The 25,432-nt window shown below is 33.8% G+C and overlaps 1 protein-coding gene across 1 annotated transcript in view; it reads left to right on the top strand.

The window, feature by feature from the left end:
• The first annotated feature begins 1,045 nt into the window (after positions 1-1,045).
• Positions 1,046-25,432, top strand: part of LOC115415668 (tetratricopeptide repeat protein 13-like) — a 44,882-nt gene continuing 20,495 nt past the window's right edge. The window contains 10 exon segments of the mRNA XM_030129336.1: positions 1,046-1,217; positions 5,919-6,013; positions 8,790-8,865; positions 8,955-9,025; positions 9,110-9,175; positions 12,212-12,304; positions 15,002-15,118; positions 15,203-15,313; positions 22,421-22,503; positions 23,819-23,960. Coding sequence (XP_029985196.1) covers positions 1,046-1,217; positions 5,919-6,013; positions 8,790-8,865; positions 8,955-9,025; positions 9,110-9,175; positions 12,212-12,304; positions 15,002-15,118; positions 15,203-15,313; positions 22,421-22,503; positions 23,819-23,960 — 1,026 coding nt within the window.

Genomic DNA, 25,432 nt, shown 5'->3' with positions numbered 1-25,432 from the left:
CAATGAACAATTGAACAGTGTGTATACATAACAGTACACATCAAAATAGGAAAAAAAAAAAAAAATACCTTTCACAATATATTTTAAATTTCCAACATATAGAAACAAATGTAAGTAAAAAAAAAAATTTAAAAAAAAATACATAAAAATGAAATAAAAAAGCTCGGGGTATAAAATATAAATTATATAACATTAAAAAAATCCTTGCTGTTTTAACTATATCTTGCCTCGTCCTTTGTGCTCTGTTGTCCACTCTGATTTAGTTATTTATTTTTCTTTCTGCTTCAATATTTTCATTACACCTCAAATGTCTAAAAATTATTGTTATTATTATTTTTGTTTGTTTGTTTTTTGTTTCTGATAGTTGTAATAGTTGTGTTTCATCATTCCACCATGTCTCAAATGTATTTCTATATTTCTCTTTTGTAATGTTCATCCCATTCTTGTTCTGTAAATTTGCTTTGTGCCAATAAAAAAAAAAACAAACAAAAGAAAAACAAAAACATGCAGTGTACACTAGCCAGACAATTTAAATTTAAAAGAAGTTGTTAAAATATGTAAAAGAGCCATAAACAAAGATTAAATGACATTTAAAAAAAACACAACAAAAAACATGCAGTGCACACTAGCAAGACAATTTAATAAAAAAAAAAAAAAAGGTGTTAAAATATGTAAAAGAGCCATAATTAAAGATTAAATGACATTTAAAACAAACAAACAAAAAAACATGCAGTGTACACTAGCAAGACAATTTAAATTTAAAAAAAGTTGTTAAAATATGTAAAAGAGCCATAATTAAAGATTAAATGATATTTAAAAAAACAAACAAAAAAACAAAACAAAAAAACACACAAAAACAAAAAAACATGCAGTGTACACTAGTAAGACAATTAAAATTAAAAAAAGTTGTTAAAATATATAAAAGAGCCATAACTAAAGATTAAATGACATTAAAAAAAAAAAAAAAAATCGCGCGTGAGGGGGGCGTGTCCGCTCGGCTTCTTGTAGCTCGGCTTCCGCTGTGTCGTCACACATGTAGCCCAACATGGCCCCCGCCAGTAGCCGGGCTGTTGTTGTGGTCGCGCTCTTACTGCTCTACCTGAGTCGGTCCATCTTCTCCACCGAGTATTTCTCCACCCTGACGCTGTTCAACAACGAACTCCACAAGCAGGGATGCAGCTCTCTGTCCGAGTGGGAGGAATACGCGGCGGACTGCGGTAAAGTCAATCTTTTTGCTGCTACTTTGCCACGTCCTCTTCGGTCCAACTGTCACCGTCCCCCGGTTAGCTAACCCCCGACGGTCGGCTAGCATCAGGCAGCCGCTGTCACAGCCCCACAGCCGAGGAGGAGGATAAGCTCTTCCTCTCGCTGAACTGCGGGTTAAATTGGATTTGGAGCCAAAGATCAGAGAAGAAAAATGGGTGGAAATGACACGAAGAGCAGCCAATGAAAAAGTCAGAAGTAACTCCATAGTGAAGCTGTTCCAGAGCTGAGCACTGAACTCCAGCCAACACTGACTGTAGTGTTCAGTATGTTTACATGTTACTGACTCACCAGGACATTTAAGTGCATTTGTCTTCTGCCTTTTGCTCTTCATTATGTCTGTGTTACAGCTTATAACAGGGGTGGCAACTCATTTTAGTTTAGGCGCCACATTCAGCCCAATATGATCCAAGTAAAATAATAGCATAATAACCCATGCATAGTGTCAACTCCAAAGATTTATATTTGTTTTGGAGAAAAATTTAATTATAGTATGACAATGTTTACATTTTTATGGAAGAGAATTAGGGCCACTGGGGGAAAAAAGGTCCAATGTATATATTTTTTGTTATTATTCTAAGATTAAAGTCAGAATTCTGAGAAAAAAGTCAGAATTTTTGAGATTAACCCTTTCATGCATTAATTTTGAGAACCTTAGTCAAGATTTTTTTCTTCAGTGTTTTTATTCCTACTTAGGCATGAAAAAAAAAAACAATGCGATCAAGGTTTTTTTTTTTTCTGTGGAGTTACAAAAATATCCATGCATTTAATTTTTGAAGTAAAGAAATGTGTTTAAAACCCAATATCAGAGAGGGATATGAAAACTGAAATAAAAACATGCTTAATGCTGCTAATCTGATGTCTTCTCACATTTTAACATATTCTAATGCTATTAATTCCTCACTTCATCGAGATAATGTCCAAAAAAAAAACCTTCTTGTCTAACAAATAACAACTGATTTACACTCAAACATGTCAGTGCAGATCAGGTTTATCAAGAACAGTAAAGTTACAGTAATGGTCTGAATGTCAGGATATGAGATGATGCGTAAGTGTCCACTGTGTTGGCTGATATGGAACTAAAACAACTAAACCCATGAATATACAAGAGAACAGCTGGAGAAGAACTGTCCACTGGAGTGACTTATGCATGAAAGGGTTAAAATCAGAATTCTCAGCAAAAAGTCAGAAATTCTGACTTTTTTTTCCAGAATAATAGTAAAAAAATACATATATGGGACCTTTTTTTTTTTTTTTTTTTTTTTCCCTTCCAGTGGCCCTAATCCTCTTCCGTACATCTATAAACTGGCTTTTTATTAAGAAAAATAAGCATTGTATTTATTTCGTGCTATCTTGCTTCATCTGGTGAATGTCCAGTATATTTATGGAAATTCTCAGCCTCTATATTTCAGGGGTGTCAAAGTCAGTCAGACCAGTGAAATCATAATAGTGAAAAAAGTAAAATTCCCTCATGAAAATATTACATCTAGTAAGAAAAATAAGTGAAATTTTTCTCATGTGCTTTACAACTTACAGATCACAGTGGATCTACAAATACACAAAACATTTAGTAACAGGCAGAATAGTATGCAACTAACACACTCACTTCTTTAAATTAGACTGAAATTCAATGAAAAACTCACTAAACTAACCTGACACTGAACCTTATTTCAGTGTCGGTACCAAACTCCAGTCAAAAAATGCAACATTTTGCATGGCCTTGCTGCATAGTTCAAGTAGATACACATAAATAAACAACAAACATTTTTCACTTTGGACTTCTGCTAAATATGGCATGGAATTAACAGATCCAGCTTGTATTTTTTATTTTTTATTTTTTTTAAAACCAAATCAAACCCTTGCTGTAGCTTAATACAGATGTGAGCACCAAAAAACAATGAATTCATAATTTCCATGGTGCTCATCTGAAGTAGGATTAATTACACATACATGAAACATTTATAATCTTGTTAAAAATGAGTATAGGAAGCATTCTGTATGCAACTAACACACACAGGTCTTTAAATTTCACCAAATATCAATGAAGAACTCGCTAAACTGACTTTATACTGAGGTTTCATGCAGAGGTCATTGAACACCAATCAAAAAACAGTAGGCATACGTATATTCACAATAAAACTTATTTAAATCACATCGCTCTTCTGCTGTGTTTGGCACGAAACTAACATCCAACTGGTTAAATCTTCCAAATTTCCCCAAAAAACTCTTAAAACTAACTTCATGATATAATGTTACAAGAGAGTTCACCACCCAAATCTGGTAACAACAGCATTTATTCCACCGTGAAACCGATCTAATTCAGCATAAATATTCAGCTGCTACATTCTGCATGACCCGAACACACCCCGCTGATTAAACTTTTACCAAATCTCAGCCTGAAGGCACAGTATTTACACCCTGCAGTAATGGAATGGCATCTGAACCGATACTGATAGAAATTCCAGACGTATCAGTAGGATGACGTAAAAATTAAGTTAATGTAGTGGAGCACAGTCCCAGAGCTTCACTAGAATAACATTAATAAAAGGAGTTTATTTGACTCAACCACTGCTCTGTGAAACAATAGAGAACACAGCACAATATAAACTATACAGTATTAAAACACTGGAGACATGAGGTTCAGTGTGAATGAAGAACTGGTCGTACGAGTTCAGTTCATGTGTGTGTATTTATAGTAATTTGTAAAACATCAGGAAGCCCACAGGGAGTGTTTTGCATGTTTTAATGAGTGAATCATGCAAAGTACAAGTGACAGTATTAGTTTTCGATACTTGTCCAGCTTCTCAAACAGACCGAGCGCTTACCTTTAGTTTTAGATACAGGCTTGGAGTCAATAAAACTCATTCAGCCCAATTTAATGTCAAGTGGGCCAGACCAGTAAAAAAAACAAAACATAATATATAAATAACATAATAATGAGAATTTTTTTTTCTGTGTTTAAATGCAAAAAAGTAAGGTTAAATGAGAAGTGTTTACATTTACAAACTATCCGTTCATCAAAATATGAAAAACCTGAAATGTTTGAAGAAAAAGAAGTGCAATTTTAACATAATTATGCCTCCGTTTATCATTTACACATGTGCCTTACAACTTGCAGATCACAGTGGATCTACAAACACACAAAACATTTAGTAACAGGCAGATAATTGTTGGAATTTGGCGTGTGGAGCTAAAATGAGTTCGATACAGTTGACTCTTAAGATCTTCAGTGTAGTTTTTTTGCACAAATTCATCCTCTAGATTGGAACCTAATCTAGAACCCGGTAATTACTTCATCTGTCTCTCTTCTCATCCTGACTTTAATGATCTTTTACACTGGTTTAACCATCTTTTATGGCAGTTTAACCAACTTCTACTTTGTTTTAACCATCTCTAGTTTGCTTTTGCTTTTTTTTTTTTTTACATATTTGATGAACTTTTAGTTTATTTCAACTGTCTTTGAACTTAGTGTAGCCAACTTTTAGTTTGTTTAAACCATCTCTTAGTTCAGGATTATCATACTTCACTACTCAGATAGTTTGCTTTGAGCATCTATTGAACCTAGACCTGATCCACTGAACCAACCCCAGATCATAACACTGTCCCCACAGGCTTGTACTGTAGGTAATAGGCATGATGGGTAATGACTTCATCTGCCTCTCTTCTCATCCTGACTTTAATGATCTTTTAGAACGGTTTAACCATCTTGTATACTTGTTTAATCAATTTCAGGTTTGTTTTAACCATTTCTAGTTTGTTTTTGCCGTCATTTAGACCAGGACAGGGGTCACCAACCCTGGTCTTCGAGGTCTACTATCCTGCATGTGTTAGATGTATCCCTCTTCCAACACACCTGATTCAAATGATAAGCCTATCATCCAACTGCAGAAGCCTGATAACGACTGTCAGGTGTGTTGGAAGAGGCAAACATCTAAAACATGCAGGATAGTAGCTCTGGAGGGCCAGGGTTGGTGACCCCTGATTTAGACATATTTGATCAACTTTTAGTCTCTTTCAACTGTCTTTCAGCTTAGTTTAGCCATCTTTAATTTGTTTAAACCATCTTTTTGTTTAGTTTAATTATACTTAACTAGAAATTGTTTGATTTTTAGCACCCTTTAGATTTGTTTTACCAGATTTTAGTCTGTTTTAATGATCTTTTTAATGAATTTTACCATCGTTTTTATGGTTTTACTAATGTCTAGTCTGTTTAAACCGTTTCTGAACTTGGTTATTTTAGTTTTTAAGCTGGACTCATTAGACCATATGACTTTTTTCCTTTGAAATCCAGTCCAAACTGATGGTTGTTTAAGAGATGACAAGCTCCTCACTTCGTCAGTTAAAGGGTTAAAGAACTGGAACATATTAATCACTGCAGTAATTACCCAATGGGAGGATTGGAACTAATTTGAGTTAAATCCAGGAGAAGTAACAATATTATCGTTTTATCCCCAGCCATACTACATTGTAAAACAACTTTGAATTCCCAAAGGGTAATATTTCAAATGAAGAGAGGGAAGAATAAATGGACATGTGAGCTTGTATATCAGAGCTGTAATTGGACACACTAATTGTTTTGACGTGGTGGGAGTAGTTTACAGAGTGGAACTCACCTGCTGGCTTCGTCTAAATTCTTGAAATACTTGTGCTTTCAGAGTCGTCCATTTTACAGCTGGAGGACCCGGACTGCGAGGAGGGAAGTAACCCGCCCTGCGAGTCGGTCTTTTCACTGAATGCAGAAAAGATCCTGGTGAGATATGAGATCATGCATGAACACACCCAGAGTGGAAACGATACACTGGAAAAAATCCAAATCTTACCAAGTGTATTTTTCTCATTTCTAGTCCAAATATCTCATCACGCTTAAAATAAGACATAATCACGTAAAGAGTAACTTTTCAGTGAGATATAAGAACTGATTTTTAGACAATAGATCTAGAAAATCTGATTTCAAGAAGTCTTACCAAGATTTTTTTTGCTTAATTCAAGCTAAAAAAATCTGCCAATGGAACAAGTGAAAATTATCCTGGTAAGATTTCTTGAAATAAGATTTTCCAGATCTGTTGTCTAAAAATAAGTTCTTATATCTCACTGAAAAGTTCCTCTGTAGGTGATTATGTCTTATTTTAAGTGTGATGAGATATTTGCATTAGAAATGAGAAAAACACACTTAAGATTTAGATTTTTTCCAGTGTATCAGGTGGTCATGGGTCATAACATCAGCGCCATCATTAACACAACTGTTACTGTTATTTAAGTCATAACAGTCACTTAAATAACAGTAATAGTTGTCATAATAGTCATAGTAATCATGACCATAATACGCTTTTTTGTTCTTCTGCTCTTAATTAAGAGTAATCAAGGGCTCCAAAGAAAAATAAAGTAATATATTATGAAACTATAAGAGCAGAACACAATTACAAATGATCCGAATTCATACAGAATTCAAAGCCTTGTTAAATAAGTCATTTTTTGTGCTGTGAATATATGACAAAGTTCCTGTTTTTGCAGATTGGCTGATTGCCAGCTTTCTGAATGTGTCGTCCAGGTTCTCACTTCAGACTCTTACATATATGTACATGATAAGAGCATATATACACATTAATCAGATATAGAACCACAGCTGATACCAATGTTTACTTATATAAGAACAGGAAACACAAGTGTGGGTCAATGGAAAATCCGTTATTCTAACAAAAAAAGTAGTTGCAAAATGGATGCAATCCGTATTTTTGACTGTGGAACAATGTGTTAAAACAAGATATGCACCAGTTGCTAAATTCTAGGACAACACCCATACTATAAATGACACTTTGGTCAACAGCCGATGCCAATACTGATGTAAGTTCCTGTTTCTTTTTTTTTTTGTTTTTGTGGGTATTTTTTACTTTAAACATATAAATCTTCACTGTAAATATAAAAATAGTTACTTCATCACTTTATTTGTGGAAAACCTTTAATATAACACAAAAACATCTTATATGATGATATTAATATCAACAAATATCAGCCGATGTCAAAGCAGATATAATTAGTACTTTTAACCTCATCACCCAAAAAATGTCAGATGGCGCAACAAAATACAAAAACAGTGCTTTTAGGCATTCCATGTTTTCTTTTTTGTCTGTTTTAATTACGTGATACACACAGGAGTTAGGACTGGATTGCATAACCATTGTTTTTGATGACTTTTGATGGTCTAGGAATTTTTTCCGTGACTGTACATGGATTCATATGTGAATGGAAGCTGGACTTTGAAAAACCTGTCAGTAAGACAATATAAAGGCTGGAGTCATTATTTATAGTTTTATTACCTCTGCCAAGAGGTATTGTGATCACTTTGCTTTGTGTTTGTGTGTTTGTTTGTTTGTTAGCAACTTAACGGGACAACTCTTCCAACCATCTTTACCAAATCTTCCCCACAGATAGGCCTAGGCCCTGGGACCAACCCATTACATTTTGGTCCCAGTAGGCCAAAGTTCAAGGTCACAACATCTACAATTTTCCTATCTCTCATCATTGAGCAACTTTCGAAAATTCATGAAAAATTCAAAACGACTCCGATTAGCTTCCAATTGGATCCACCTGTAGCTTAGAACAATATCTTGTATCTGGCACAAAATTGTCCACATCCACTGTGGAATGTGGACTCTGTGGACATTTACATTTAACACTGAAAATCCCATTTACCACACATTTTCATTAGAACTCAACAAATATTGATTGGAATTTAATATAATTTGACATACACATGACTGGTACCAAGCTTCAGCTTTTCTGCTGTATGGAACAACCTGGAAACTGTTGAATTTAAAAAGAAATCATCGATCCACACATGCACACCGTTCGGGGTGCTTGGCGGAGGTTTGTGTTCTCTGAACACTTGTTTATGTTGTTACTTTACTGGTCCAGCCCACTTGAGGTCAGATTGGGGGGAACGTGGCCCCCGAACTAAAAATGAGTTTGACACCCCTGATTTACGTCATTGCCAATCCTTAAAACGGTGGGAAAAGCCAAGCACACATTATGAAAATAAATGGAAACAGCAGCAGTGACGGCACAAATTTTTTTTTCTGTATAAATATGCACATCTTTTTCTTTTTCTGCTGCCAGAATAACATTTCCATGCTGTCAGATTTGCATTCTGTAATTACAGATGCATGATGTCATTGTGCAGCTCTGCATTTAGCGTTAGGATAAATACAAAGTGAAGCTTTTAGAGGTGCGCTGTGGATTGGATTGGCTGCGGTAGGCGACCTTGAAGTGTGAAAGCCTTTGTTCTGAGTCCTGTTTGGCTGAATACCTCTGAATAATCCTGCAAGATGCTGCAACGCTTCAACAGCCCTGATGAAATTCCTTCAATGTCATGAATATTCACATGTTGATGAATGACGCTTTTGTACAAGCGTCTCAGTGTTAATGTGTTTTTCTTCATTGGGTTGATTTGTCGCTCAGTTATCTTCACACAGGAAATGTGACTGCAACACTCTGTCACCAATGTTTTTTTTCTTTTCTGTTTCTCACAGAATCAGGCCAAGTTGTTTATAGAGCAGAAAAAAATCCCCTTCCCTGTAGATAACCACAACACAAACGAAGAACTTGGTGAGTTTGAGTGTGAATTCTAAACTGTAGAAGCTCATTTCTATAAGGTCTGCCTGTGTTTTTAACCTCATTCCTGTTTCCTGTCGCAGCGATAGGCTACGTTCTGATAGGAAACGGCCTTTATGATGAAGCCATCAAACACTTCTCCCTATTATTACAGGTGAGTTTGCATTTACTGAACTTAACAAAAGTGAATTTATCGTGTAACATTTACACTATTGAACATTTTCTTTATGCGTTACAGGGTGACCCAGAGCTGGTCAGCGCCATCTATGGGAGAGGAATAGCATACGGCAAGAAAAGTCTACAGGTGAGGGATTTAGGTAGTAAAATTCAATGGCATCCAGATCCATTTATCTAATACTGAAGTGGAAAAATATAAAATATGCTGCTACATTTGCAATTTTGGCTTTGAAAACCGTATTTCAGAGTAGTTCTGTGTAGTATTAATGTTCCAACACCAACAAATCAACCCTATGTTTACACAGACTGAATAAAGTATAGAGCTCTTTGTTTCCACACATTTGTATTATAGTATCATCTAGTTTTATTCAAAAACTAAAACACATAGACGTTTATCCTAACAGTCACTAAAATAACACTGTCTTATAATCTTCATGTGCTGCGTCAGCTGATAGTTTACATCATAGCTCTGTTAGCTTAGCTCTGTTTTTAGAGTGAAAACAGCTGCAGTAAAACCATAAAAAAATGTATACTACTAAATATTAGGGGTGCACACTGTAAAAAAATCAAAATCTTACCAAGTGTATTTTTCTCATTTCTAGTCCAAATATCTCATCACACTTAAAATAAGACAGAATCACCTAAAGAGGAACTTTTCAATGAGATGTAAGAATTCATTTTTAGACAAAATCTAATCACAAGAAATCTTACCAAGATAATTTTTATTTTTTCCATTGGCAGATTTTTGCTTGAATTAAGCAAAAAAATCTTGAATTAAGCAAAAGAAGAAAAAAGATTTCTTGAAATAGATTTCTTAGAATAAGATTTTCCAGATCTATTGTCTAAAAATCAGGTCTTATATTTCACTGAAAAGTTCCTCTGTAGGTGATTCTGTGTTATTTTAAGTGTGATGAGATATTCAAACTAGAAATGAGAAAAATACACTTGGTAAGATTTTAATGTTTTTTCCAGTGTACACCCCTAATATTTGGTAATATAATTTTTTGTGATTTTACTGCAGCTGTTTTCAGTGTAAAAACGACTACATGTAGGCTATGTGAAGAACACAAACACTGTGGAAGCAGTGTGGACACAAGCAGAACCCATGTGCAGGGTTTCCTCTGTATACATTCAGCAGCGGTGAATTCTCAGCGCCGCCACAAAAAAACCCCAAAACATGACAACAGAGAGTCTAACAGAGGCACAGGAGCCGGCTCCGACGTTCGAAGCATGTTAAGTTTTGCTTTCGGTTTTCTGTTTGTTGCAGCTTTGTGGCACAAGAGTCCACAGGTTCCTTTATAGAAAAGGTTTTTATTTTTTAGCTCAAGTTGGCAAAATCCAGTGAACCTGCTCCTCTTGTCCTTCACCTGCCTCTGCTGTGGCGTTACTGTGAGGTCACATTCACTGCACCTCAGGGAATACTGTGACGCGTTCAAAAACACTCAGTAAATTACAGTGTTCGCCATAAACGAACACTGAACATTCAAAAATACAAAAACACATAACATGTGGGGTGCCTGTTAATGTACAAATGATTGAATAATATTTTGTGGAAATGTCCTGTGTCCCACTGGTAGTTATGGAACACCCCCCCACCCATACCCCCCTTTCACTGGTCTCCTTCACTGTACCAAAAACGTACCAAACCGAAATTTTTCTGTACCATTACACTCCTAATAAATATACTTATGAAAACACTCTATTAAACACAATTAATTACAGCAGCAATTTGTTTTATATGTACTAGACTAGGGATGTAACGATTACCGGTATATCGATAAACCACGGTAAAATTACAGATGGTTAGTATTACCGTTTAAGTTGTAATTCTCATGATAACCTGTTTGATTACTGCACTTTTCTGGAGAAAACGGCTATGTAAAGATCTGCTTTTATGTCAAATATTTGAGTATAGTTTTAATTTATTACAATTTTGATTTTCTATACCTAATATATGGAACCAATATTCACTTTTAAAGTCTTTGAAAAGGTTCGTTAAGCATCTGTGTGTTATTTATGGAATACATTATATACATTTTTCAAATCGGATTTTATATTTTTTTGTGTTTTTTGTCCTTTTGTGTTTTATAGTAGGTTAAAGTGAAAAAATAATATATGATATAGATGAAGTGCTGAAAAAAAAACAGATCCCAAACATGGGTATAATAAACATTTGTTTATATAGTATATAAAGGCAAAATCAAAAGGACTGAAAAACGGACAAAATAGGCTCAGACCACTAAGGGTTAATATTTGAATATTTCTGCAACAGAAAGTACATTGTGCCTATTATTTTATTTTATTTTATTTTATTTTTTTTTTCAAAATACAACTTGGTTAAATTATTTCAGTGTGTGTATTAGTACTTTTTGAACATTTTTAGCACAATTTCAACAATACCACGATAATAATGATAACCGTGATAATTTTGGTCACAGTAAACGTGATATGAAACTTTCATATCGTTACATCCCTATACTAGACATAATATTATCAATATGATAATTAAAGAAATATACATAAATAAGTGCAAAAGTTATGTTATTAAAATTCTGTGTTTGTACAAATAATGCTTTTCATTTAACTTGATACAGAGAAGGCCTAAAGCTGTGGAGGGAAAAGTACCTTCATTTTTCTCTGTGATCTAATGGAGTTGAAATAATGCACAAGTACCAGTACTTGTACCTGTACTTGAGTAAAAGTATTTATAAATTCCATCAGAGCCAAAGTATTGTGTTTATTTGTTCAGTCCAGGTCTTACACTGTGCTCTTTTTGTGTTGTCAAAATAATAAAGTGCTTTAGGTATAAGTTCAACCAGGCCTTGCAGTATTTACAGAGCGAGTTGTTGTCTGCATGTATGTATATATATTTTTTTGCAGTCCTGGGTTGTTTTCCTTCCAAATAAAAAGCATCCTGAATTGTGTTGACAGCAGCAGTTTGAGATGAAGGCAGAATGAGTCACTGTGACATTTAATGAATGTAAATTCAATCTGCCTGGACTCTGCAGTGATGGGTCTGTGCCCCCAGGAAACACTCAACAGCATTTTCTGGGCTTTTTTTATTTTTATTTATTTTGTGGTCGTGTTTGTAGTTTTCTTCACGAATTTATGACAATTTATTTCCACCTGATATGACTGAATGTGTCTTCTGTGTCCACGCCAGGACATAAAGAATGCAGACTTGGCGCTGTACGAGCTCAACAGAGTCATCACCCTGGAGCCGAACTGGCCCGAGGTTTACGAACAGAGGGCAGAGGTGAGAGGACCAGGACCAGGACCAGAACACATTCATTACAGCAGGGGTGTCAAACTCATTTTCTTTCAGGGGCCACATTCGATTTGATCTCCAGTGGGCCAGACCAGTAAAATAATAGCATAATAACCTATAAGTAATGACAACTGCAGATTTTTGTCTTTGTTTTAGTGCAAAAAAACCACCACGAAATTATGAAAATATTTACTTTTATAAACTATCCAAACAAAAAAGATAATAATAATAATAATAATAATAATGGATTTATATATTTTATTTATTTATTTATTTATTTTTTAAAATTTAACCTTTATTTACCCAGGCAAGCAATTAAGAACATATTCTTATTTACAAATGCAGCCTGATCAAAGACCAGTGGCGCCTTGAGGGGAAGGGGGTGAGGAGGCTAAAAGTAAGAAGTAAAAACAAGGTTAAACAATTACAAAAGCATTTATTAGCGTGCTTTTCTAGACACCCAAAGCGCTTTTACATTATTGACCCATTATTCATTCACTCTCACATCCTCCCTCTGGTGGTGGTAAACTACATCTGTATCCACAGCTGACTGACAGAAGCGTGGCTGCCATTTTGCACCTACGGCCCCTCCCACCACCACCAAACGTTCATACACCAGTGTGAGTGGCACTGGAGGCAAGGAGGGTGAAGTGTCTTGCCCAAGGACACAACGGACTGACTAGGACAGAGCGGGATTCGAACCGCCAACCCTTGGTTATTGAGCCACGGCCCAAAAAGATGTGAATAACCTGAAAAAAATGAAATTTCTAAAGAAAAATCTGTGCAATTTTAACAATATTCTGCCTCAATTTATCATTTCTACATGTACATTATGGATCAGATCTACAAAGACACCAAACACTGAGTAACAGGCAGAAAATTGATAAAATTGTGCTTAATTTTCTTTCTACATTTCTTGTTGTTCATATTTGTTCAGGTTATACACATTTTATTGTTACAGGATAGTTTGAAAATGTAAATATTTTCATAATTGAATGTTATTTCTTGCACTAAATGAAGTTGTCATTATTTATAGGCATAGTGTTATATTTTTTTCCACATCGAACCGAAAAGAAAATATGGAGTCATTATTTCTTGTAGGTTATCATGCTGTTATTCTACTTCAGATCATATTGGTCTGCATGTGGAGTCTGAATTATAATGAGTTCCACAGCCTTGACTGTGGAATTTTGGCATTTTGCAAATTCATCCCTGGGGCCGGATTGGTGGTGGTCTCTTCCAGCAACAGTGCACTATACAACTAAATACAACACAATAAAATACAGACATATATTAGGCAAGGCAAGGGCAAGGCAGATGTATTTGTATAACACAATTCATACACAGGGCAATTCAGTGCTTTACAAAAATGGAAAAGAGACAAGTTAAAAACACAATTACAATTAAAACACAATCAGTAAAAATGTTTCTGTTTCGATAAAATAACCTTTGAATTTATTTTGAGCTTTTATGAACATCGACAGTACACGATCAGTAATCAAATATGGAAAATTACCTGATCTACACTGAAAAATGCTAAATACAGAGTATAATATTTTAATAAATGCTGATAAATCACTTAGGAAAGGTTAGATGTAGAGAAAAACTATAGCAATAAAAGCTGATGTAAATAGTTTGAGATTTTTAAGGGTTAATTTCGGCAGGTTTCATACATTTGTCTGTATTTTTAGGTTTTAATGTTCAGTTAATGATATATATTTTGCAGAAAAACTTACTTTTTCTTCAGTTTTCTCAGTTTTGATATAATAACCTTTGAATTTACTCTGAGCTTTTATCTTTTTAATGTTGAATATTTAATTTTACCCTGTTTCGGTTATTCATTATGTTGACTACATGATGCTGTTTTATTCCACTCCTTCATTTCGCATTTGACAGCATCATGTTCTGTTATTTTTTGCCCTCTCCACTATGAGACATTCAAAGTTAGTCATGATTTTGTGTTTGCTGTACTTTTCTCTTTTATTGTGTTGTTTTGTATGTTTTTATTCTGCTGTTGGGCACTTTTGCTTTGTCTGCCAAAGCACTTTGTAAACTCAGATTTTAAAGGTTCTATATAAATAAAGTTATTATTATTATTATTATTATTATTATTATTATTATTATTATTATTATTATTATTATTATTATTATCTTCTACAGGATCAATAAATTAAAAATAGGAAAAGAGCTGATTTTATCTGAAAAATGCAGAGGATAAAACAGTAAATAGTTCCTCATAGTTAACTTCCTTCATTAGTTGGACCAGTTTGTGACCTTTATTTGCTTTTTTTTAAAAAAAAATGGAACTTAGTGATTTTTCTTATAAAGCAGGTCACAAAAACAAGTGACTGTCCATAGAACTCCAAACACTTTGTGACATCCTGCAAACGACGAATCAGTGATTTGGTTGGTTTTCAAGTCGTCCTTAAAATGCCTCTGTCTTTTTTCCACCTGTCTTTTTTTTTTTTTTTTTTTTTCATTCAATTGGAAATGTTTCGGTTTACATAGACTGTTGACAAAAAGGACATCCGACCCGGGCCTTTGTCTCCTCTGACTGCTTCTGCTAATGGTTCGCTTTAGGCCATGCAACATGATAGCAAAGAGGACTCATGTTTTTACAATAACTAAAAGTGTCATTTTGAGGAAGGTTTCCAGGCTAACGTTATCCTGGGCGTTTGTGTTTAGATTCTGTCTCCTCTGGGTCGTATCACTGAGGCTCTGGGGGATCTGACCAAAGCCATCCAGCTCCAGCCGTCGGCTCGACTCTACAGACACAGAGGAACGCTGCTCTTCATTTCAGAGGTTTCACCATCACCTGTCACATTTTAGAAACACGTGCACATGTTCGCTCGTGTGTTGACCGTGTGTGTTTTCCCTTCTCACCAGGACTATGTGGCAGCTATGGAGGACTTTCAGCAGTCATTAGAGCTGAAGAAGAACCAGCCAATCGCTATGCTGTATAAAGGTCTTACCTTCTTCCACAGAGGGATGCTGAAGGTACGCTAACGTCACGCACAGATACAGCTGATCATCTGTTGCACTCAGAGTTCCTTCCTTGTGAAATATCTATAAAGAGGCAGCGCAGTACAACAGTTCGCAGTAACCCCCCCCCCCCACTCCCCATATCACACCATATGCATGTGTAACCACAGTGTAAATATGTAAATACTATAGAATTTTAATTCTAATTCTTTATTCTTAATTCTTCATTTATATGAATACCAAATTTCTTCTTTTTCATTTGTCTTATCTTATCTTACCTTACCTTATCTTACGGTGAGATAAAGTCTTATCTTATCTTATCTTACCTTATCTTACCTTACCTTACCTTACCTTATGGTGAGATAAAGTCTTGTCTTGTCTTATCTTACGGTGAGATAGTCTTATCTTATCTTATCTTATCTTACCTTATGGTGAGATAAAGTCTTATCTTATCCTATGGTGAGATAGTCTTATCTTATCTTATCTTATCTTATCTTACCTTACCTTATGGTGAGATAAAGTCTTATCTTATCTTATCTTACGGTGAGATAGTCTTATCTTATCTTATCTTATCTTATCTTATCTTATCTTATCTTATCTTATCTTATCTTATCTTATCTTATCTTATCTTATCTTATCTTATCTTATCTTATCTTATCTTATCTTATGGTGAGATAAAGTCTTATCTTATCTTACGGTGAGATAGTCTTATCTTATCTTATCTTATCTTATCTTACCTTACCTTATGGTGAGATAAAGTCTTATCTTATCTTATCTTACGGTGAGATAGTCTTATCTTATCTTATCTTATCTTATCTTATCTTATCTTATCTTATCTTATCTTATCTTATCTTATCTTATCTTATCTTATCTTATCTTATCTTATCTTATCTTATCTTATCTTATCTTATCTTATCTTACCTTACCTTACCTTACCTTACCTTACCTTACCTTACCTTACCTTAAAATTCTGTACAGATTCCAATCGAGGATAATTAAGTTCTCATAATATGCAGATGACACCAAAATCTACGTCAGCTGTGATTCCAAATTATTCTAATCAAGAAACGTCGCTAACAGAAACCTCGAGGCCATAAAGAACTGGATGGGACACAATATTTTACAATGAAAGCATAGAAGACTGAATTGACTTATTTATTTAACCTTTATGTAACCAGATAGGTCAACTGAGAACCAGTTCTCATTTCCACTGATCTGATCAAGAGGCAGCAGAACAGACAGAAAAAACTGTAAAAACAAAACAAAGAAACAAGTTACAAATTACAGTCACATAATTAGCCATGATAGTGCTAAAAGAGAGCATTATTTACAAGATTTACAATAATATACAGTATATTTTTTAAAAAGAGTAGTTATTAGCAGTAAGAATATAAAAACAGATAATAGAGTTTTACCACATGTCGTACTAATGCTTAAAGCAATTAATAGATGCAGTAAATATGGTAACATGTATTTAAAAAAAACAAAATGACAGTAAGTAAATGCAACGATCTTATAGTAATGGTTGTAAATTCTGCTAACTCTTCAGAAATCTCAATGCTCTTTTTGACAGTAATCTCACCTTAGCACACTTTATATCGAACGTAAGTAGGATTAAAATGCAAAGGTGAAAAAAAGGCAACGAGAAATTACAAATTTAAACAGAACACTCCAGAATATTGAAGTTAGAAAAAGAAAAAAAAAAAAAGAAAAACACAATGTGCAATTATTTCACTTTGAAATAGTGGGAAGAAGTTGAGCGTATATTGTCCTACCCCTATTTATAATCACTAATATTAGAACTGTTAGGATTTAAACACATTAAATGTTGAAAATCTTTGAAGATACATTTAATGTTACAACAGAATATGAAAATGTGACTCTGAAGGGCTGTTATACTAAAGTTCACAGGCGGGTTAATAGTAAGAATAACTCCTAACCTGTATATATTATAGATGTTACAAAGTGCAGACAGACATGAAATGCAGACACAAGGGAAAACACAACAAACACTAAACAAAACTGTAATCTGTCATGTGCTGAGCTGCTCTTTCAGGTCCTCAGATCTTAAATCCAGTGGGACTTTCAGAGTTCACAGTCTCCTTTTGTCCTGATCTTGGATTTGTTCTTTCTCTGCCAGTTTTTCTCTTCACTTTCTGTCGCCGTCAGCGTTTTGTGAGCTGTCAACGATACAACAGGCCTTTGTTTACTGGAAAATTCTGCAGCCTGTGTCCTCATGGATAACAACTTTTGGTTTCATGAGGAAATAGATCAGGGTGAAAATCATGGTTGTCTTAAGAGAACAGCGTTTTTCCAGTTAAATCTGGTGACAAAACAAGGAACTTCATGATATTATGACCTTATATGTGTATTAACAACGTAACCGGCAACTGAAATGTCAGAGCATTGATCCGATTAGATTTTAAGTATGTTTTAAATCAGACTCATCTTTAGTCGCCAAGTACGTAAAAACATATAAGGAATTATTTGCTGGTAGATGTTGTCTCTTCAGCAAATTATAAATGTGTGCAAATCCTGTTATTAAGAGTCAGTTTTAGACCAGCTCTAATGCTAACTGTCTTTTTAAAGTACTTTATAAATAAAGTTGAGTTGAATATTAGGTTTTATATTAGATGTACAGATTGGATGGTATTTTTAATTTCAATGTACTTGTTACAATGACAATAAATATTTTCCATTCTATTATATTTTATTAAATACTAGGGATGTAACAATTACCCGTATAACGATAAACCGCGGTTAAATTGTGGACGGTTAGTATTACTGTTTCAATTCTAATTATCATGATGACCGTGTTTGATTACCGCACTTTTAGGGGAAAAAACCCTATGTGAAGATATGTTTTTATGTCAAAAAACTGAGTATACTTTTAATTTATTACCATTTTAATTTTATATACCTAATATTTGAACCAGAATTCACTTTTAAAGTCTTTTAAAAAGGTGTGTTAAGCATCTGTGTGTTATTTATGCAATGAAGTATATACAATCGGATTTTATATATTTTTTGTGTTTTCTGTCCTTTTGTGTTAATATAGTAGGTTAAAGTGAAAAAAATAATAGACAGATGATATAGATGAAGTTGTGCTGAAAAAACAGATCCCAAACATGGGTATAGTAAACATTTGTTTATATAGTATATAAAGGCAAAATCAAAAGGACTGAAAAACAGACAAAATAGGCTCAGACCACTAAGGGTTAATATTTGAATGTTTCTGCAACAGAAAGTGCATTGTGCCTATTATTTTATTATTATTATTTTTTAAATACAACTTGGTTAAATTATTTCAGTGTGTGTATTAGTACTTTATGAACATTTTGAGCACAATTTCAATAATACCACGATAATAATGATAACCGTGATAATTTCGGTCACAATAACCATGATATGAAATTTCCATATCGTTACATCCCTATGAAAGACACAGTGTAATAAAAATGTAAGGAAATTCATGATAAATATCCAACCTAAATACAATTATCACCATTTAAAGCTTCAGATAACGAAAATGGTAATTTACTCTGCAGATGCATTTCCTGTTTTAGAATAGACTCCTTCGGGGTTGAATTCTACGGAAGAGAATTTAAATTAAGGTCCAATATATATTTTTTGATTATTATTCTGAGAAAAAAGTCAGAATTCTAGGGAAAAAGTTAGAATTCTGACTTTAATCTCAGAATTCTGACTGGTTCTAAATATTTTTTGTTATTATTGTTTTTTTTTTTTTTTTAATTATCGTAATAATAATAAAACATATATATTGGACCTGTGAGGGCATTCACTCTTACATTCACACCTACACTGATTTAGATCCACCAATTAACCTATTAGGCTTTTTTTTTTGTTTTTTATGTCTGTTTTTTGAGCAACAAGAAACAGAACAAGTTAGGTGAAAAGGCAAAACTGTGGCGTTTTTATACCGCCGTTTTCTTTTACATCCCTATGCAGAACAGGAGCTTATTTATTTAAAAAAAAACGCCCCCTTTGGGCCTTATGTGTGCATGTGCCTGTTTTATATGACTGTATACAAGTAGTCAAGGAATAAGAAAGGGTTCTATTGTTCTGGACAGAAAGTGTTATTTTATTCAGTACAGTCATATAATTTGTTCCTACTGTGAAATTCAGTTTTTGCTGACAAGCATAATAAAAAATATAATTTTGGGAGGAAAAAAAAAAGTTCTCTTTACGCACTAAACACGTACTGAAACCGTGGCCCAAGAACCGAAGTATGGACCCAACCATGGGCTACCTGTACTGTTGGACCCCTAATATATTATATATAGTATATAACAGTAATAAAATAATGTTAACTTAACCCTTTCATGCATGAATTATAAGAACCTTAATCAAGATTTTTTACCTGAGTATTTTTATTCCTTTTTAGGCATGACAAAAACACAATGTGATTGACAATTTTTTATGAACCTATTTTTCACGGAGTTACAAAAATATCCACTCAGCTGGATATCACACATTTAATTTTTGAAGCAAAAAAAACATGCATTTACTGGCATACGGTGTGAAAACTATGACATAAAACATTTTTAATGTGTTTTCTCACATTTTAACATACTATAATACTAGTTATTAGTCAGATAGTATGAAAAAAATGTTCTTGTAAAAAAAATACAAAACCTCTGTTAATTACAGTCTAATAACAATTAGCATTTGATTTCCACTCAAATATGTTAGTGTAGATCAGATTTATCAAGAAGAGCAAAGTTACAGTAATGGTATGAATGTCAGTGTATGAATGATGCACCTCACTGCAAAAATCTAAATCTTACCAAGTGTATTTTTTCTCGTTTCTAGTCCAAATATCTCATCACGCTTAAAAAATAAGACATAATCACTTAAACTGTAACTTTTCAGTGAGATACAAGAACTGATTTTTTGACAACAGATCTTGAAAATGTTGTCACTCTTACCAAGATCATTTTCGCTTGTTCCATTGGCAGATTTTTTTGTTTGAATTAAGCAAAAAAAAAATCTTTAATTAAGTACAAAAAAAAATCTGCCAATGGAACAAATGAAACAGATTTGAACAGCTGTCCACTGTAGTGACTACTATGCATGAAGGAATCAAAGGTTCAGATGTCATTCAATTGTAAATGGAAGCTGGGGTTAGTAAAACAAAAACTACAATTATATAAAATGTATTAAAGTTAAGTCAAAAGTTTAAATGTCATGATGTCTATAACATGTTTTTTGAAGAATGCGTAGAATATGAAATGATACCAACATTTCATTACAAAGATATTGCAAGAAAACAACCTCACCGGATCGTTTCTCCGCATTTATGCATCTAAGGGTTAAAGTATGTTGTGTTCAGTGTCAAAACTAAGCTGCAGTTTATTTTATGTGTCAGATTAGGGGGTAGGTGTGTTGTTTATCTAGTCACATGATAATTTGGGGATTTTTTTTGTGTGCGGTTAAACACCTTTGCTTATACTCTACGAACCAGTTTCCTGGGGGAATTCCTGTACAATACCAACAACAACACACCAGATATAAATGCACCCGAAAACAGCTCTGACTGTGAGGATTAGTGCGGTGTCTTCTGTGTTTGATGCGACTAATCCTCATAGAAGCAAAGTCAACATATCACAATGTGCTTTTTATCAGCACAAATAGAGACTGAGGCAAAGTGGTTTTAGTGAGAAATAAGAGTGTGAATTTTGTGTTTGTCTGCTCAGCCTGAGGGAGTCTGTGCACAAACAATCATCCAGTCGACTTTTATTTATTTCCAGGACTTTCATGGGTCTGTTATGTAGTTTTTACAGGAACAGTGTGTGTTAATTGGTGTTACTGTAAGCGTGTCAGTGTAAACAAACAGGCTAATTTTCAACCATTGTCCTTGACTAGATGTTCACTCTTACATACTGTTCATTTCCTACACCTTCACTCTGTCAAATCTGTGAATTTTAACCTAAATTATGAACCGTACATCTATTCAGAATCAATAGATAGCATCTCTGACATTAATAGATGGGTGATGAATCATGAATTAACCTTCCAGTATCCATAGCAGTCCTTCCAATCACCAAAAGTGCATCTTTGTTTTTAACTTTAAAAAAAAAAAAAATATTTTACTTCATCACCTTGATCCATTAACAAAAATAGCAAATGCTCAATAACTGTCATATTTTAACCCATTAAATGCCATGTTTGTAATATAAGCAAACCACATTTTTATGCAAAAAACACAAAATTAAGCTTTGTTTTTTGTTGTTGTTGTTTTGTTTTTTGTACAATATTTGACATGAGTTTATCATTTTCAAATGTACCTTACCAATGTAACTTACAGATGACCGTGGATCTACAAATACACAAAACATTTAACAACAGGCAAAATATTGGTACAGTTGCACTTATTTTACTTAAACTCCTACGACCCACTGTCCACATTTGTGAACAAGAGTTTCACAACTTTATACAAAAAAAAGAAAAGAAAATTGTCCACCATAAAGGACATTCCATAAAAAATTTAAAAACTGCATCTGAAAAAACTGTTGCATCATGATGTTTCCAATATAGGGACTTATTTAATAAAAAAAAAAAAAAAAAAAAAAGCTTGTACTTTGCTGACTTGTCCTGGGTCTTAGGAGGTTAAGACATTTCATGTTGTTCATATTTGTTCAGGTTATAAAGAAGGAATTTTGTAAGTGAAAATGCACCAATACAGACAGAGAAACTTTGATGTTCTTGGATGTTTTAAAGTCATAGATTTACAACAAACTGTTATTGTCCCAGAGGGAAATTTCCGTCATTTCATCTTATTTCCTGGAGCTGTGCCATACCGAATAATTCAGCTGTAATAACATCTGCTTAAAAGGAATTGACCAAGAAAAGAAAAAAACGGGAAACTCGGAGTGTAATGTAACAGCGGAGAACACAAAACAAATGCAAAACAAACATTCAAATGAATGCAAATAACCGACTGAATGCAACAAAAAGACACGTTTATGGGTTTGTGCAGGTTATCATGTTAAGTATCTGCTGATTTAGCGTTTGAAACCGTCTCTACGTCTCTACGTCTCCACGTCTCCTTTTGCAGTTTCCTGTCAACTCTGTGTGAAAGGTTGTGTTTTCTGTCATCAGGAAGCCATAGAGACGTTCAAGGAGGCGCTGAAGTTGAAGTCTGACTTCATAGATGCGTATAAGAGCCTCGGACAGGCCTACAGGTACACCAACACTGTCATTTAATACCATTAACAGGTTAATTAACAGAATGCAGGGCTTTTAGAACTCAGATTATGTTCAAGTTAGGCCTTTACTTCTAATTTCCTCCATTTTCTTGTTGTTGTTTTAATTATTTAATTATTGCTTTTAGTAATTTCCCCCTGGCATGTGCATTTGATTTTACTATTGCTTCTATCATGTATTTAATCTTATAACTACTTAAATTATTATTATTATTATTATTATTGTTGTTGTTGTTGTTGTTGTTGTTATTCTCCTGAGACCCAGCAATGCATTTTTGTTGTCTGTAGGGGACAAAAGTTTGACAATTTAAAGGACATTCCATTAAATAAATAAATAAATATAACTTTAAAAATATATCTGAAAAAACTGTTGCATTATGCAGTTTCTAATCAAGACAATTGTTTAATGTAAAAAAGCCAAAACTTTCACTTTTCTGGGTCTCAGGAGGATATATATATGTTTTTCTTTTTTATCCTTGGCACTGAAAATGAAGTGAATGAAATGAATGATTATTTTTGACCAGGCCTGTGTTTGTTCATGTTCATCGCATCCATATTTAATCATAGACTTGGGTTTTAATTGACTCATAGTAGTTTCCATCTTTTTTTTTTATACTAAAATCTGTGCTTTTTGTGTCCTAATGTTCCCCTCTGTCATATAAAATCTACAAATGAGCACAAATTTTAGTCTTATATCATATTTTATTATTGAATATTTCTTAAGTCTACTTGAAATTTTAGATTTTACCCCGCCCCCTGAAGGGGAGGCAAGGGGTATTGTTTTCGGTTTGGTTTGTTTGTTTGTTAACACTCTAGCAGCAAAACTATTGGTTGAATTCATACCGAACTGGGTTTATAGATTACCAGTGATGCAAACTAGATGTGATTACATTTTGGGAAAAGTAGGTCAAAGTTTAGATTTTTTTATGCATTTTTTAAATCTTTTTTTTTTTTTTTCCCATTTTTACTTACAATGACTGAAATTTCAAATGTCTATAAAAACATCAATTTTGTTTCAATTTACTTCAAACTCGGCACAAATATAGAGGCAATGGATATACTAACATCCCCGCATGCATAGACATGATGACATCAGCTAGATCGATGCCAAAATACGCTACAATACGTGTGAGGGGCGGGGTTTGTTGTGCCTGGAACCACTTGTTTTTGTCTATTATAACTCCATAAATCTGTTTAGAATTGTTGTTTCATGTCTTGTCTCGATAAACCTATGAAAACGTAAGGGTCCATAAACTAATCCGCACTAATATTTGTATCTGGTTCCTGTTCTCAGAGAACTGGGTGACTTTGAGTCGGCCATGGAGAGTTTCCAGAAAGCCCTCATGTTGAACCAGAACCACATCCAGTCTCTCCAGCTTCGAGGCATGATGCTGTACCACCACGGTTCACTGCAGGAGGCCATCGGGAACTTCAAGGTACCAGCTTGTTTTCGTAGTTGTTTTTATGTGAGATTTTAAAAAAAAAAAGTGGGTCCTGCGCTGAACAAAAATGATTAAAGCAATGAAATCAGTGTTATTGATAATCTATGAAATGTTCATTACCCTGATATAAAGAAATGACACATCCATCCAACATACAGTCGCAGAAAACATGATTAGACCACCCTTGTTTTCTTCAGTTTCTTGTTCATTTTAATGCCTGGTCCAACTAAACGTCCATTTGTTTGGACAAATATAATGATACCAACAAAAACAGCTCATAGTAGTTTAATTTCAGAGCTGATATCTGTCCATTTAACATGTTTTCTGGATAAAAACCAAAATCACTTCAGTTCTTCCATCAGTATCTATGGCATTGTACTGACAAAAACAGTGCTTTTAGACATTCCATGTTTTCTTTTCTTTCTGTTTTAGTCACATGATACACACAGGAGTTAGGACTGGATTGTATAACCATTGTTTTTTGTTTTTTCAGATTTTTATTTAGAAATATTGAGAAGATTTCAGCATACATTGAAATTACATTGTGGTCACATAACAAGTATGTGACCAGTGACCAATCTGTCCATTCTCAACATTTCAGTTTTTCTTTTTTTTTTTTTTTTTTGTTAATAAACAAAACAATCGAACAGTGAACAATGGATGAATTGTTACATAAAGAAAACACACACAAAAGACCAAGAGCCGGGAGTAATACCTGAAGGTCTGGATAGAAAAGCAGATAAATACCTTTTGAATATATTATTCACCGCTGCCTTAAAGTCTATAACCATCAGCTGGATGAAACCAGAACCTCCCTCATATAATACATGGATTCAAAAAGTTTGGGATATTTACCAGATGGAGCAGATCACACACCTGCTCCGGCTTCAGAAAACCATTTTTACTAAAAGATGGGAACCTATGTTACCTTTACTACTGCAATAATATTTACTGGTGTTGCAAGAACACTCCATGTTATCAAAGTGCTGTCAATCTACCTCTGTCGAAGATCTATATCTACAGCCTTTTTTATTTTTATTTATTTATTTATTTATTTATTTATTTATTTTTGTTTTTTGAAGTAATCATTGTTTGCTATAATTATTACTGCTTTCTTAAATTTTATTATATGTGTCTGTGGAGGTGTATGAGAATATATTTGCAGCTGTGTAGGGGGAAAAGAAATTAATTGAACTGTGTAATTGAATGTGTAATTGTACTGTACTGAAAAAAAAAGAGAAAATTTAATAAAAATTAAGTTTAAAAAAAAAAAAAAGACCAAGAGCCTTTGACCTCCTCTCTTGAAAGAAAGAAAGAAAAAAAAAAAGATTAAAAAATAAATAAATCATCACCATTGTTTTTAATGACTTTTGGTGGTCTAATAATTTTTTCTGCGACTGTATGTAATATGAAAAATATCATAGATTTTGTGTTGTTTTTCTTTTTTTTTTTTATCATTTTATTAA

Source organism: Sphaeramia orbicularis, chromosome 24 (genome assembly GCF_902148855.1).
Source record: "Sphaeramia orbicularis chromosome 24, fSphaOr1.1, whole genome shotgun sequence".
Taxonomy (NCBI): Eukaryota; Metazoa; Chordata; class Actinopteri; order Kurtiformes; family Apogonidae; genus Sphaeramia; species Sphaeramia orbicularis.
This window is presented reverse-complemented; position numbering and strand designations above follow the sequence as displayed.